A 12229-nucleotide genomic window follows, 5' to 3' on the forward strand; every position below is an offset into this window, starting at 1 on the left:
GTAAAGCCTACACAATTATGAATCTTGAAATTGGAAGCAAATGTTTTACTAAGGATATTGGTGGCTGCTGCTTAATCCTCTGCCTCCAAGGAAGCTCAGTTAAAATTAGTTTTTCCCTCTGTGAGTTCAAGGCCAGCATGGTTTACAGAGTGAGTTCCAGGACAGTCAAGGCTACACAAAGAAATCCTGTCTCATAAGTAAATAAATAAGAAAATTAGTTTTCTGGGAGGCAGAAACAAGCAGATCTTTGCATTTGAGGACAGCCTGGTCTACACAGTTAGACCCTGTCTCCAAAAAAAAAAAAAAAAGTTTGTTTGCTTTTTGTTTGTAGGTGGGGCTTACCTAAGTGCTGAGATTACAGGTGTGCACCACCACGGCTTCACCCTATTAGGAAGACTGAAGTGAAAAGAGATAACTTTCTTAACACCATGATTTTGTAAACTCCTGTGTGTTCTTTTCCATAGTCTTCAAGTTATTTGTTCAGCTTCTGCCCTGAGATAGACTCAAACACCTTGATGGGTGTTGCTGGTAATGTCCATAAAGACTATACAGAGAAGTGTAGTGAGTGACCAGTGACCTTCATGTCTGCTTCCTCTTGAGAATTAGCAGGACCAGCTTTGGCACCAAGCTCCAACCCCAGCCCCTCCAAGTGTGTCAACAGATGGGCCTTGCACATTAACAGATGTAGATTTAGGAGGCTGGAGATTGCATACTGCAATCCAGTTCAGATCCCTGCATCTACATTGTCAAATACACAAAATAAGTTTGTCTAAAGTTGATAGGTCAATTTATGGGGAGAGTAAAATGTACCAGAATGTATGTGAGAAGATATTGACTGTATTGTATAGAATAAATGCACACAGACTTGACAGTGCATTCTGTCTGTAGAATGCCTTCCTGTGAAGGAGGCTAAGCCATGAAAGACTGGAATCTGTTTACCTGGGATGAGGGTGTGGAGGTGGGTGAAACAGAACAGGTGTGGCTTTGCTTACCCCTAGGCTGTGGATGGCATTTGACTGAGGTTTCCACACAGGGTTATTTTTGTTGTTGTTGTTTATCAGACAGGGTTTCTTAATATAGCTTTAGAATCTGTCCTGGAACTCTGTAGACCAGGCTGGCCTCAAACTCAACAGAGATCCACCTGCCTCTGCCTCTGCCGGGATTAAAGGCTTGCACCACCATCTATCTAGCAGTGTTTATAGGAGACAGGGTTTGAACATCCCCTAGCCATTAGCAGGCTACCTAGAAACTGTACACTCCTGTTGCACTCACTTGAAATTGATTTAACCTGGGAAAAGCTGCAGCCTGCAACACCACTAGACAAAAGGTAAGATGGCAGCTACAATCATGTAACATTTATCCGTTCAATCTTCATTTTATTTTCTTACTGTGGTGTCTGAGGCAGGAGTAAACATCAGTAGGCAAAAATCCATATTTTTGAAGGGTATTTGAGTTGGGATTGTTAGTTGATAATGCTAACAGGTTCCCTTGGCATAACCTCATTCAGCTCAGCTGTAAAATGGAGCTATCCTGGTACCTTCCCCTTGGAGCTGTTGATAAGGAAGACAGATGCCCTGTACGTATTTAGCACAGTATGCAGCACATACTGTTTAATGAATTACCAATTCTCACTAAGCTGAACAGGTAACCTTTGGGTCTAAGACCACTTTAAGTCATTTGAAAGCTGTTGTAATCCAGCTTTTTCTTGTGTTTTAGGTTAAAAATTTGTGATGGTGCTGCACACATATTACTTGGTAAGTCTCAGCAAATGTGTGTCCATCACCAGCATTCAACTATTTTATCCCTCCATAAACAAGTAGCTTATTCCTAGGGGAGGCCTTACCCTCTCTGAGGAGCCGACAGGAGGGGGGAGGTAGGAAGAGAGGAGGGAGGGGCAACTGGGATTGGCATGTAAAAAAATAAAAAAAAATGTTTAAAAAAAAATTCAACTTGCCTGTTCTGGGTTTATCGGTGAAATATTCACTGCCTGTACTTTGGAAAGTCATGCATGTTTCCTACAGCTTGGTATTTTATGGCCCTAATTACTTGCAGGTTTACACTTTCAGGTGAATAAACTTTCACCAACAAGAGCTTGAATAGGTACTTTTCAGGTGAGAATCTGTAGAATGGCCAGGCAAAGAACCTTACGGAAGTGGCTGAACACTTGTAGATATCTTGATTGTTTACAGGTTTAGGCATCTGTGTAGGGGATTGAGATTGTTTCCAATTCACTTTGGCAAATACTTTAAGTGTGACTCGTATTATAAGTTCAATTCACTTTGGCAAATACTTTAAGTGTGACTCTTGTATTATAAGTTTAGTTTGTTAAATTTTTTTTAATTTAGTTCCAAGGTCCCTACCTATGCTGAAGCCTTGCTAGCACTTAGTATTGTCAATGTTTTGGGTTTCAGATTTTCTGAAGGGTCAAAACCATACCTGTATCTGTGATTATCATTTTGATCTCATTTTCCTGAATCTGTTAAAATTGTGTTGTGAGCTGTATTCATAGAGTAACTTTTTATTCTTTTCAGAATGCAAAAGAAACTGCAAATCCAGACACCCAACAGACTGGACATGTGTAGCCTGTTATCTAAGAAAACCTATGCCCAAGCATTATGGAAAACATTGCTTTATGACTGTTCCTGGAAGACAGGTACCATACTGCCCCTGATGGATGGAAAAACTAAGCAGGCCTTAGTTTCTGCCAAACTTCATCTGGAGAAAACAGCAATGTGCATTTGTCTATCCTCAGATACTAAGATTTTAGCTAGGGGTGGTGATGCACACCTGTTTGCCATAGCATTTGGAGGTAGAGGCAGGAAGATCAGGAATAAAAGCTAGTCTCTGAGCTACATATTAAGATTGAGGTTAGCCTGGGTTACATGACACCCTGTCTTAAAAAATAAAGTTCTCTCAGAGTAAGGAACTCAGTTCCACCCTTAGAGATTTCTCTCCTCTACTTTGAAGCTTTATAAAACAAGTAGCTTAATCTCTGCATGAACTTCTGTCTCCACCACTGCTCCCCCAAGAGTGCATCGCTGCTTGGTGATGAACAATCAGGGGCTATATCCAGTCGCAGGTCCTGTGCAGCCTGGCATGTACCTTCTGAAATGGGTTTTCTTTCCTAACTATAGCTTCCTCCCCAATAGACTTACTCTTCCTGACAGTAATTTTGTGGTAGACACACTCCTGAGACTGACCTCCCTTCTGAACCTTTTCTCCTTCAATAGCTGCTTTCCCTTTTCAGTCTTTGCCTTCATCTTAAGTGACTTTCTAAGCCCACACTCTTCAGCTAGCACAAAAATCAAGATTTCTCTAGCACAGTGGCTCTCAGCTGTCCTAATGATTGACCCTTTAATATAGTTCCTCATGTGTGATGACTCCCATCATAAAGTTATTTTGTTGCTACTTGTTAATTTGATAACTAATTTTTCTAGTGTTATAAATCATAGTATGCATTATCTGATATGCAGGGTATCTTATATGCAATCCTGGTGAAAAAAGTTGTATGACACCAAAAGGGGCTGCAACCCACAGGTTGAGGACCACTTCTCTAGCAAAATCTTTGAACAGATTTTGTCTTGATCCTAGTCATCCATATTCCTAGTCTTAAGTCCAGAATGAGTACCTACCTACCCTATATAGTTTCTTCTCATTTGCCACCTACAGCCAGACATTCCTTTCTGCTGATTTAGCTCCTGGGTTTCTTTCACATTTTTCTTTCTCCTCTCCTTCTAAGCCTGTACCCTTATTATTTCTAAGACCTCATAGTTTTGGTCAATCAACTTAGTCTATACACCCTTCATCAAGATGTAGAAGTGCATTTTCTTGATTGCCCCATGACAAACCTGATACCTGGGCAAAGGAATCACTTCTGGTATTGTGCTTGCCTTCTGAGTAAGAGAACAGAAGAGACCTCTGTTCAGTTTGTTAAATCAGACCCAACTATAATATCAAGAAACTCCACACTTCTGGCTTGATAGTATGTCAGTTTTCTAGCTACCAGTTAAGGTGAAAACTAGGACTGCCCGGAAAGTCAAAATTCTAGGGTGCTGTGAGGCCGCACTATAGCCAAGACCAACTTGGCTCTGAGGTAGTTACAGCTTCAAACCAGGCTTGGAAATTAGTAAAGATAGACAGTGATTATAAGTTGTTTTTGTTTTGTTTTGTTTTTTTAAAAAAGCTTTTAATGTGACCTCTTGGTAGTCCATAATCTTTACAAAGGCTGCTAATAGGCCATGAGAGCATCTGTCAACATTCATCATTGATTGTCTTGGTTAAAACTCTTTGGCTAAGAGCTGTTTTTGTTTGTTTAGGGCATTGAATCCAGGGCTCTTAACAACTGAACTATATATATATACCCTCAGTCACCCTACCCACACCCTTTTCTTTAAATCCTTGGTGCCAAATCCAGACCAGCCTTGACTCCTACTACTTATACTGACATGATCTGGCTCCAGACTTTGACCTCTTTTAAAAATAAAATAGGGACTTGTTTTAGATTCTTTTTGAGCAAATAGAACTAGGATACATTCCAGATAGGGTCTCAACTTAATCTAAAGGGGAAGGGGGCCATTTAACTAGGTTCTTAATCCAAGGTTTCTGTTTATAGTGGGGACTGATGTGTTCTCCCAGTCCAGTTAGAACGGGGCTTCATCACCACAGGCTACTGACCAGAGGTCCCTTTCCCTTTATCAAGATAAAAGTCCTTCTTTCAGTAATGGTCTTTGATCATCTGCCTTGCTGACTCTTGGAGCTATACACGCAGGGCTTCAAGCCTATCTAGCATGTCTTTCTTCTCCCTCATTCCTGGATGATGGGGCCAGGTTAAGAGCTGCATGGGCTTTAGGCTCCTCTTGATCATCACAGCGCACCCTGGGTTCTGTATTCATTCTGTAGTGCCCACCCAGGAAACAGGGCTGGCCTCCATCTGCCTGGTCATATGACCAACTTCTATATGGTCTCACCTAAGAGACCCCCTACTCCAGGGTCATCCTGTTTTTCTTGTGTTTGTTGCTATTTTCCTTTCTTTTGTTCTGATGCTTCTGTTGGACTTGCCTCCACGGTGGGCTCTGGCTCTGGCTCCAATGGAAGTGATGGTGGCTTTGTGAACTGGGCTCCTATAGCACCTTGCAAGGAAACAAAACTTGAATTCTTAGTTACTCCATTTCAGAAGAAATCATTTAAGAGGGATCCCTGTATTGTTTGAGACTGTCAAGACTGTAGTGCACACTCCAGCTAGGAGGGATACCCATAACTGAAGAAATAAAACATTAAGCTTATGAAAATTAAAGCAAAAATGTACAACATGCACTTAGTAATGCATTTCTAAACCTAAAAACTGACAACCCAGCCAAGCCTGCATGTATTGTTATCTACCTAACAGCTTGTCCTTAGGTTTGGTCACTCTGCCAGTTTGGTCACTCTGACCTTTTCCCTTCTGGCTAGTACTAAACTGGCCATTAGTTTGCAGAGTGCAAGCCTCTCTCAAAGCTGAAATCTCTGTTGATAGAAGTAGCTTATCCCCACTAAGTCTTCACAGAACTCTGTGTAGCCTCCTACCTGAAGGGAGCTTCCTGTATGCAGCTGCTGAAGACATCGCCTGTCCTAGAGCTTGATTGGAGCCCAGAGGCTGCTGGAGAGCAGCAGATTTGCTGGCTGAATTGGTCCGGTGCTTTGACTTTGGATCTTTGACTGGTTTGGTCCAGACCAGTGCCTCTCCAACCTGGAGGGCAGCTCCCAACTTCTGAGCCATCTCAACCATCTTGTGCCCACATAGGAAGAAATAAGCCATTGACAAGACCAGCAGAGCCAAGGTGCCTGCTGGTACTAGCAGTTGAAGGAGGAAGTACTTAATAAGGAAATCACTTTCAAGTGCTGGGCTTACAGCACTTGGCCTAAGGAAATCATTCTCTAATGGAGAATGCCGATTGCTTACTGGATACAAAGGGGGCTCCTTACAGGATCTCAAAATGCAGTAATTCAAGTTTGATGTTTCACTGGCCAAACTGCCTGTTCTGATAAGCTGTATTAGTAAGAACATAACTTAGTAAGCCTGTATTTTGTTACTTTCTTCTAGCAAAGTTTGTCTCAGACTGTAACTAAATGATAAATTCATGCTGAAAAGAACATGAAGCCCAAAGAAACATGAGCTCATGATACCTTTCATCTGCTAACAGCTTGTTTAATAAGGGATATGATAATGATGATACTAATAAGAGTGGTGTGGCACAGGTCTTTAATCCCAGCACTCAAGAGGCAGAGGCAGCGAATCTTTGTGAGATCGAGGCCAGCCTGGTCTACAAGAGCTAGTTTCAGGACAGCCTCCAAAGCCACAGAGAAACCCTGTCTCAACCTGCCCCCCCCAAAAAAAAAAGAGAAAGAGAGAGAGGCTAATGATAACTACTAATAAGAGACATACCTCAAAGTCAAATTCCAGAGGACTCTTGTCCTTGAGAAAGTTGACCTTCTTCTCCATCTCCTGGTACTGGGCCAAAGCACCCTTTTTCTCACCCTGGTTATACAGCAGCACAGCATAGTTCAGGTTTACTAAAGGGTTACATCTGTGGCAGAGAGACAGGGACTCTGTGGGACTGGGGCTCTGCAAAAACTAGTCATTTGAAGATCCTTCTCATTATATGAAATCCAAACAAAGCTAACTAGGGTTGTCCCCATTATACAGCAAAGTGCTATGTGACTGAACCATTGGGGGCCGAGTCAAGGAACTGCCTTCCCAAGCAGCAAACAGGATAAGGACCAAGTCTGGCACCAACAAAGCCTCCCAGGGAAGGGCTGAGCAAGAGGTCCAAGACCTGCTGTGTAGCAAATGCTGGTGGAATAAATTCCCCCAGGAATCTCATTTATCTTTGATTAAGCTGAGCCCAGAGTCCCTCCTGCTAATCTGGTTAGCTCACAGTTTATCAGCAACCCAAACCAGAGTGCTGCTAGCTCTTAACTTGCTTTGCATTCCTGATTACAAAGCTCAGAACTGGAAATTGTTTTCGGGCTTTTAATTCTTGCCATGCTCTACTTGTTAAGAACCACAACCTTCTGAATTTATGCCACACAGTGGCTAAGCTGGCTCCTGCAGCATCAGTCCTATGGCACATTTTCAGAATAACACTCCCTGGCCCTCCCCCACAGAACAGAATGCTCACTTATCCAGGCGGACAGCTTCTGCATAAGCTCTCTTGGCATTTTCTGTATCTTCCAGATTGGTCAGAGCCACTGCCACAGAGAAAATCAGGAGAGCTAATCTTAGAGAGCAAAAATTGTACTTTAGACCACTCTCAAAATAAAGTCACTTTCATCCTTCAGCTTAGATGCCTCACCACAGCAATCAGCTACAGTGTCATGGGTCCTACGTTAGCCACTGTTCTTCTGGTATTGCCCTTGTTCAAGCCCAAACCAAGTTCTCCATTTGTCCCTACCTGCCTCCACCCTCTTGCTGACTTACAAACAAACTGACCACATCATCGTCCTACCTAAGAATCCTCACTTGTTCTTTAGAACCCATGATCTTTAGAACTTAATGAATCACAGACAATTCTTCTCTTTTTTTCAAATTCAAGATTTCTTGAAAGCCTAATATATAAAACTAAAAATAGCTACTCTGAAAGTACTGGCAGCTCCACCTTCCTAGCAGCCAAACAGGCAACTTTGAGACCTAGGAATACAGAAGGACCATAAGTCATTCCACAACCATATACTATGTAGCCATTCAAGTCTAGTTTGTCCTTAGGACTGAATGAGGCTGGCTCTACTTTGCCAAGTTAGAACTGGTGCTTCTGCCCTAATGTAAGCAGTGACACATTCTTCTCTTACAGTAAGGCTTTGTACCTCTCCTGAAACTTGAGCTAGCATTGTATCTTGGTGTTCTCCAAACAACCTCAATGTAATTGTATTTGATCTTTCTCTCATAAATTGAAAACACCACAGTAATGGTCAAAATACACACTAGGAAAAACTCCCTAAAAAAAAACTACTTAGTTCTTTAAAATGGGTTTTGTTGTGGTTTTTGAAACAGTGTCGAGGTCTCACTAATGTAGCTCAGTCTGGCTTCAAATTCATTATCTTCCTATCTCTACCTCAAAATCCAGGATTATAGACACAATCCACCTCTGCCCACCTTAATTTTAATTTATTGTATTGGCATAAATGGAAGTTGGGGCTAGAATGGTAGTCTAATTTCACTTGAACTACCAGTTATAGTAACAAAAATAATAATGGGATTAGTAGGATGGCCTGTGAGTGAGGGTGCTTGCTGCCTGATGACCTTAGTTGGATCCCTGGAATCCACATGACAGAAAGGGACAAACTTTTCCCTCAAGTTGTCCTCTGACCTCCATATGTGCACCGTGGTATAACTTTTTGTTGTTTTGTTTTTGAAAAGGGACAAATGATTTAGTAACTATGATAAACCCCAAAGGTTTATGTTTGGTCATACAATCTCACATCAACCCTGACTATATACAATTAGTATCGGAGGCAGAATTCCACTGTACTTACACCCTGTTTCTTAATTAGTGAGCTCAATTAAATTAGGTTCAATATATATGAGGGCTGTTAGTACAGCTCAGTGGTAGAATGTTTACCTAAGCTACATGCAAAGCCAAGGGTTCAATCTCCAGCACAAAAAAGAAAGAAAGGAAGAAAGAAAGAAAGAAAGAAAGAAAGAAAGAAAGAAAAGGAAGAAAAGAAAGAAAAAAGAAAAAGAAAAAACTGTTAAGAGGGGAACTCTGAGGGATACTTGCTGCTCTTGTAGAGGACCCTGACATTTGATTGTGAGAACACCCACATTAGGTGGCTCACAACTCTCTGTAACTCTAGTTCCAAAGAACCCAATGCTTTTTCCTGGACTCACGTGTACATAAACTCACACACAGACATTTAAAAATAAATTTTAAAATCTTTCAAAAAAGCTAGGTGTGGTGGTACACGCCTTTAATCCCAGCACTCTAGAAGTAGAGGCATGCAGATCTCTGAATTGAAGACCACAGTAAGTTTCAGACCAGCAATGACCACACAGTAAGACTCTGTCTTTAAGAAAAAAAGACTTTAATTTAATCTGTTAAGACTCTGAGTTCAAAACCTTTAGATTACAAGCAACTAGATACCTGGAAACCTTTTCTTTGGAGACAGTTTCTCTGTAACTTTGGAGGCTGTCCTAGCTCAGTAGACCAGACTGGCCTCCTGATTAAAGGCGTGTGCCACCACTGCCTGGATACCTTTTCTTTTAAACTTCTTCAAACTCTGAGGCAGTAATTCTGATTCCTATAAGATCTCCAAAGGAATATCTACTTTAGGACATTTAACTACTAACCTATGATTCTAATTAACTTTCCATCATTATAACTCACAAGAAGGGGTTTTTATATAAATGTCCCTTACCAGCCAAGAGCATGTAGAGTTCCCCCATCTTTGGCTGGAAGTTGATGGCTGCACTGAGAAAATGGAATGCTGAAGCATACTGCTGCATAGTCAAATGGACAAGGCCCAGATTGTACAGAATCTTCCAATCGAAGGGTGCCAAGTAATTGGCTCGTTTTAAGCAGCTGATAGCCTGCAGAAACAGGGGCACTCAACCCAGCATAAGACAAGCTCAGCAGATGTAATACCCAAGGATGAGTACCAACAAGGATTATAAGGAACACTCACTGCCACGTATTTCTTCTTGCCAAAGAAACACATTCCAATGTTATTCCAAAGTGGAGGACTTTCTGGAATAGCACAAGCTACAACTCTGTATTTGGTGAGGGCAACATCAAAGTCCCCATGGGTCTGCATCATGCTGCCTGCTGCCAAGATGGCCTGAAAACACAGTGCATGTAAAGTTAGTAATTCAGTCATCCACAAAGGCCATGAGACAGTCTCCCGAGTGTACAAAGTAAGCCCATCAGCACAGACATGACCAAGGAACTTCTTCCAGGTATGAATGTATCCATATTACTACAACAGGTTTTCTTAAGAAATGTCTTTGGAATCCCACAACATAAAAAACATATAATTGGCTCTATCTAGCTCCATTTGTCTCCTTCTGGCTAGGGAAACCAGTATTCTGGTAACATCTGCCTTTTATCTACCTTGCTTTGTATACTAAATGCTCCAGATAACTCACATACACCTACCTGTATATGGCTACTTAGTATTCAGCTCTTCCTCGGTTTTGTTTGGTTGGTTTTGATTTTTCAAGACAGGGTTTCTCTGTAACAGCTCTGCCTGTCCTGGGACTCCCTTAGTAAACCAAGCTGGCCTGGAACTCACAGAAATCTACATGCCTTTCCTCTGTCTCCTGAGTGCTGGGATAAAAGACATGAGCCACCATGCGTGTCGAACAGCTTTGTCTCCCTCAGTAATGTTCATTCACTTGACTTTCTCATCCCCAAGTCACATCTCCAAGTTATTATTTCAAATTCATTAGGATTAAGACAGTTGTTATGGAAGCTTGGCTAAATTCTCAAGCAACACATGAACTCTAATGGCACTCAGACTTTGTGACAGTTGTTACCACAAATGTGCTCCTTCTAAAGAAACTAAACATCAACACTTTACTATTGTTTCAGTAAAAACTAACCAAAAAAAATTATTATGTATACAGTGTTCTGCCTGCGTGCTGGAAGAGGGCACCAGATTTTATTATAGATGGCTGTGAGCCAACATGTGATTGCTGGGAATTGAACTTAAGACCCCTGGAAGAGCAGCCAGTGTTCATTATCACTGAGCCATCTCTCTAGCCCAAAAAGTAACTTTTAAAAGTGAGAATTATAAATAAATTCTGAGACAGGAATGTACCTCAATGGTAGATTACTTGCCTAACACACACAAAGCTCTGGTTTTGTTCCTCAGTACCAACATACAGATACACACAAAGTAAACTTCTTGGGTATTTAAAATGAAAAACCTATCCCCCGTTTCCTAGGGTCTGATTATCTATAGAGGCCATGGAACCATCTATAGGAAGGCTCTGTGTGTAGTTCCATAGCCTGCAATACCTTGTAGTTGGCAGGGTCGTAAGTCAGTGCATTCCCAAGATGTTCAAATGCCTTCTGGTAAACACCGAGCTTGAAAGAAAGCAAACCAAAGGATTTACCTCAGGGGGCAGATGTCAGTTCTGGAGTCTGGCCAACTGTACCCTGAATGGAAACATGCAGTCATTTGTGAGTTCTCTTGACCCTACCCCCTAATAATAATAATAACAATAGCAATAATAATAATAATAAATAATGACATCCTAAAGTTTGTAGACAAATGGACAGAACTAGAAAAAAACATCCTGAGTGAGGTAACACAGACCCCAAAAAGGTATATATAGTATGTACTCACTCATAAGTGGATACCAGGCATAAATCAAAAGATACCCAGCCTACGATCCACAACCCCAGAGAAGCTAAACCCTCTTCCAGAAACAGATGGAAGCAGATGCAGAAATCCACAACTAATCATTGGGCCGAGTTCCTAGAGTACAATAGAAGTGAGAGAGGAACGATAATATGAACAAAGGAGTCAAGACCAAGATGGGGAAACCCACAGAATCAGCTGACCTGAACAAATGAGAGATCACTGACTCTGGTCTGACAAATGGGGACCTGCATAAGACCAAACTAAACTCCCTTAATATAGGTGACAATGTTGTGGCTGGGACAATATATGAGGCCACTGGCAGTGGGGTCCAAGACCAAACTCTAATGCACAAGCTGACATAGTGGAGCCCATTCTATATGGAGAGATACCTTGCTCAACCTAGACACAAGGGTGTAGGGGATGGGCAGGTGCCTTGGTCCTGTCTCAACAAGGTGATGGGGCAAATTTAGTAGATTTCCTAGGGGAGGCCTTACCCTCTCTGAGGAGCAGATGGAATGTGTGTGTGGGGGGGGCTGGGATTGGAATTAAAAAATAATAAAGACAAAAAATAATGAAGTAGTATACCAAATAAAATATAAATCTCCATGTTTCTGTTTTTTTTTTTTTTTTCTCCTAATAAGGTTAAATACCTTCTGCCAAAAAAAAAGCAAAACCAAGAAAAATTTCAGAAACACTCATTTTGGTCAATATTAATGCTTTCTAGCTGGGACTGTGGTAGTTAGCATCATGTACCTTTGGGCCTGTGCACAACAAAGCCCAGAGGACACAGAATTAAACCCTTGGTTCTTCTTAAAGCAATAGTTACAAAGCTACTTCAGAGGCACATCAGCTGAGCAAGACTGTAGGGTGGGTAGGGTAAGACAGCTCA

The 12229-nt window shown here is 41.5% G+C and overlaps 1 protein-coding gene across 3 annotated transcripts in view; it reads right to left on the reverse strand.

Annotated features, from left to right (window-relative positions):
- Positions 1 to 3823: 3823 nt before the first annotated feature.
- Positions 3824 to 12229, reverse strand: part of Bbs4 (Bardet-Biedl syndrome 4) — a 32987-nt gene continuing 24581 nt past the window's right edge. For 2 of the 3 annotated variants that reach the window (XM_051197617.1, XM_051197619.1), the window contains 7 exons: positions 10992 to 11060; positions 9658 to 9810; positions 9391 to 9562; positions 7158 to 7227; positions 6422 to 6563; positions 5563 to 5764; positions 3824 to 5129 (listed from right to left, as the gene is read on the reverse strand). In XM_051197617.1, coding sequence (XP_051053574.1) covers positions 5017 to 5129; positions 5563 to 5764; positions 6422 to 6563; positions 7158 to 7227; positions 9391 to 9562; positions 9658 to 9810; positions 10992 to 11060 — 921 coding nt within the window. In that variant the 3' untranslated portion in view covers positions 3824 to 5016. The remainder of the gene's footprint in view (positions 5130 to 5562; positions 5765 to 6421; positions 6564 to 7157; positions 7228 to 9390; positions 9563 to 9657; positions 9811 to 10991; positions 11061 to 12229) is intronic. The other variant, XM_051197618.1, reaches the window with a different exon arrangement.

The sequence above is a fragment of the Phodopus roborovskii genome, unplaced genomic scaffold (assembly GCF_943737965.1).
Source record: "Phodopus roborovskii unplaced genomic scaffold, PHOROB, whole genome shotgun sequence".
NCBI lineage: Eukaryota > Metazoa > Chordata > Mammalia > Rodentia > Cricetidae > Phodopus > Phodopus roborovskii.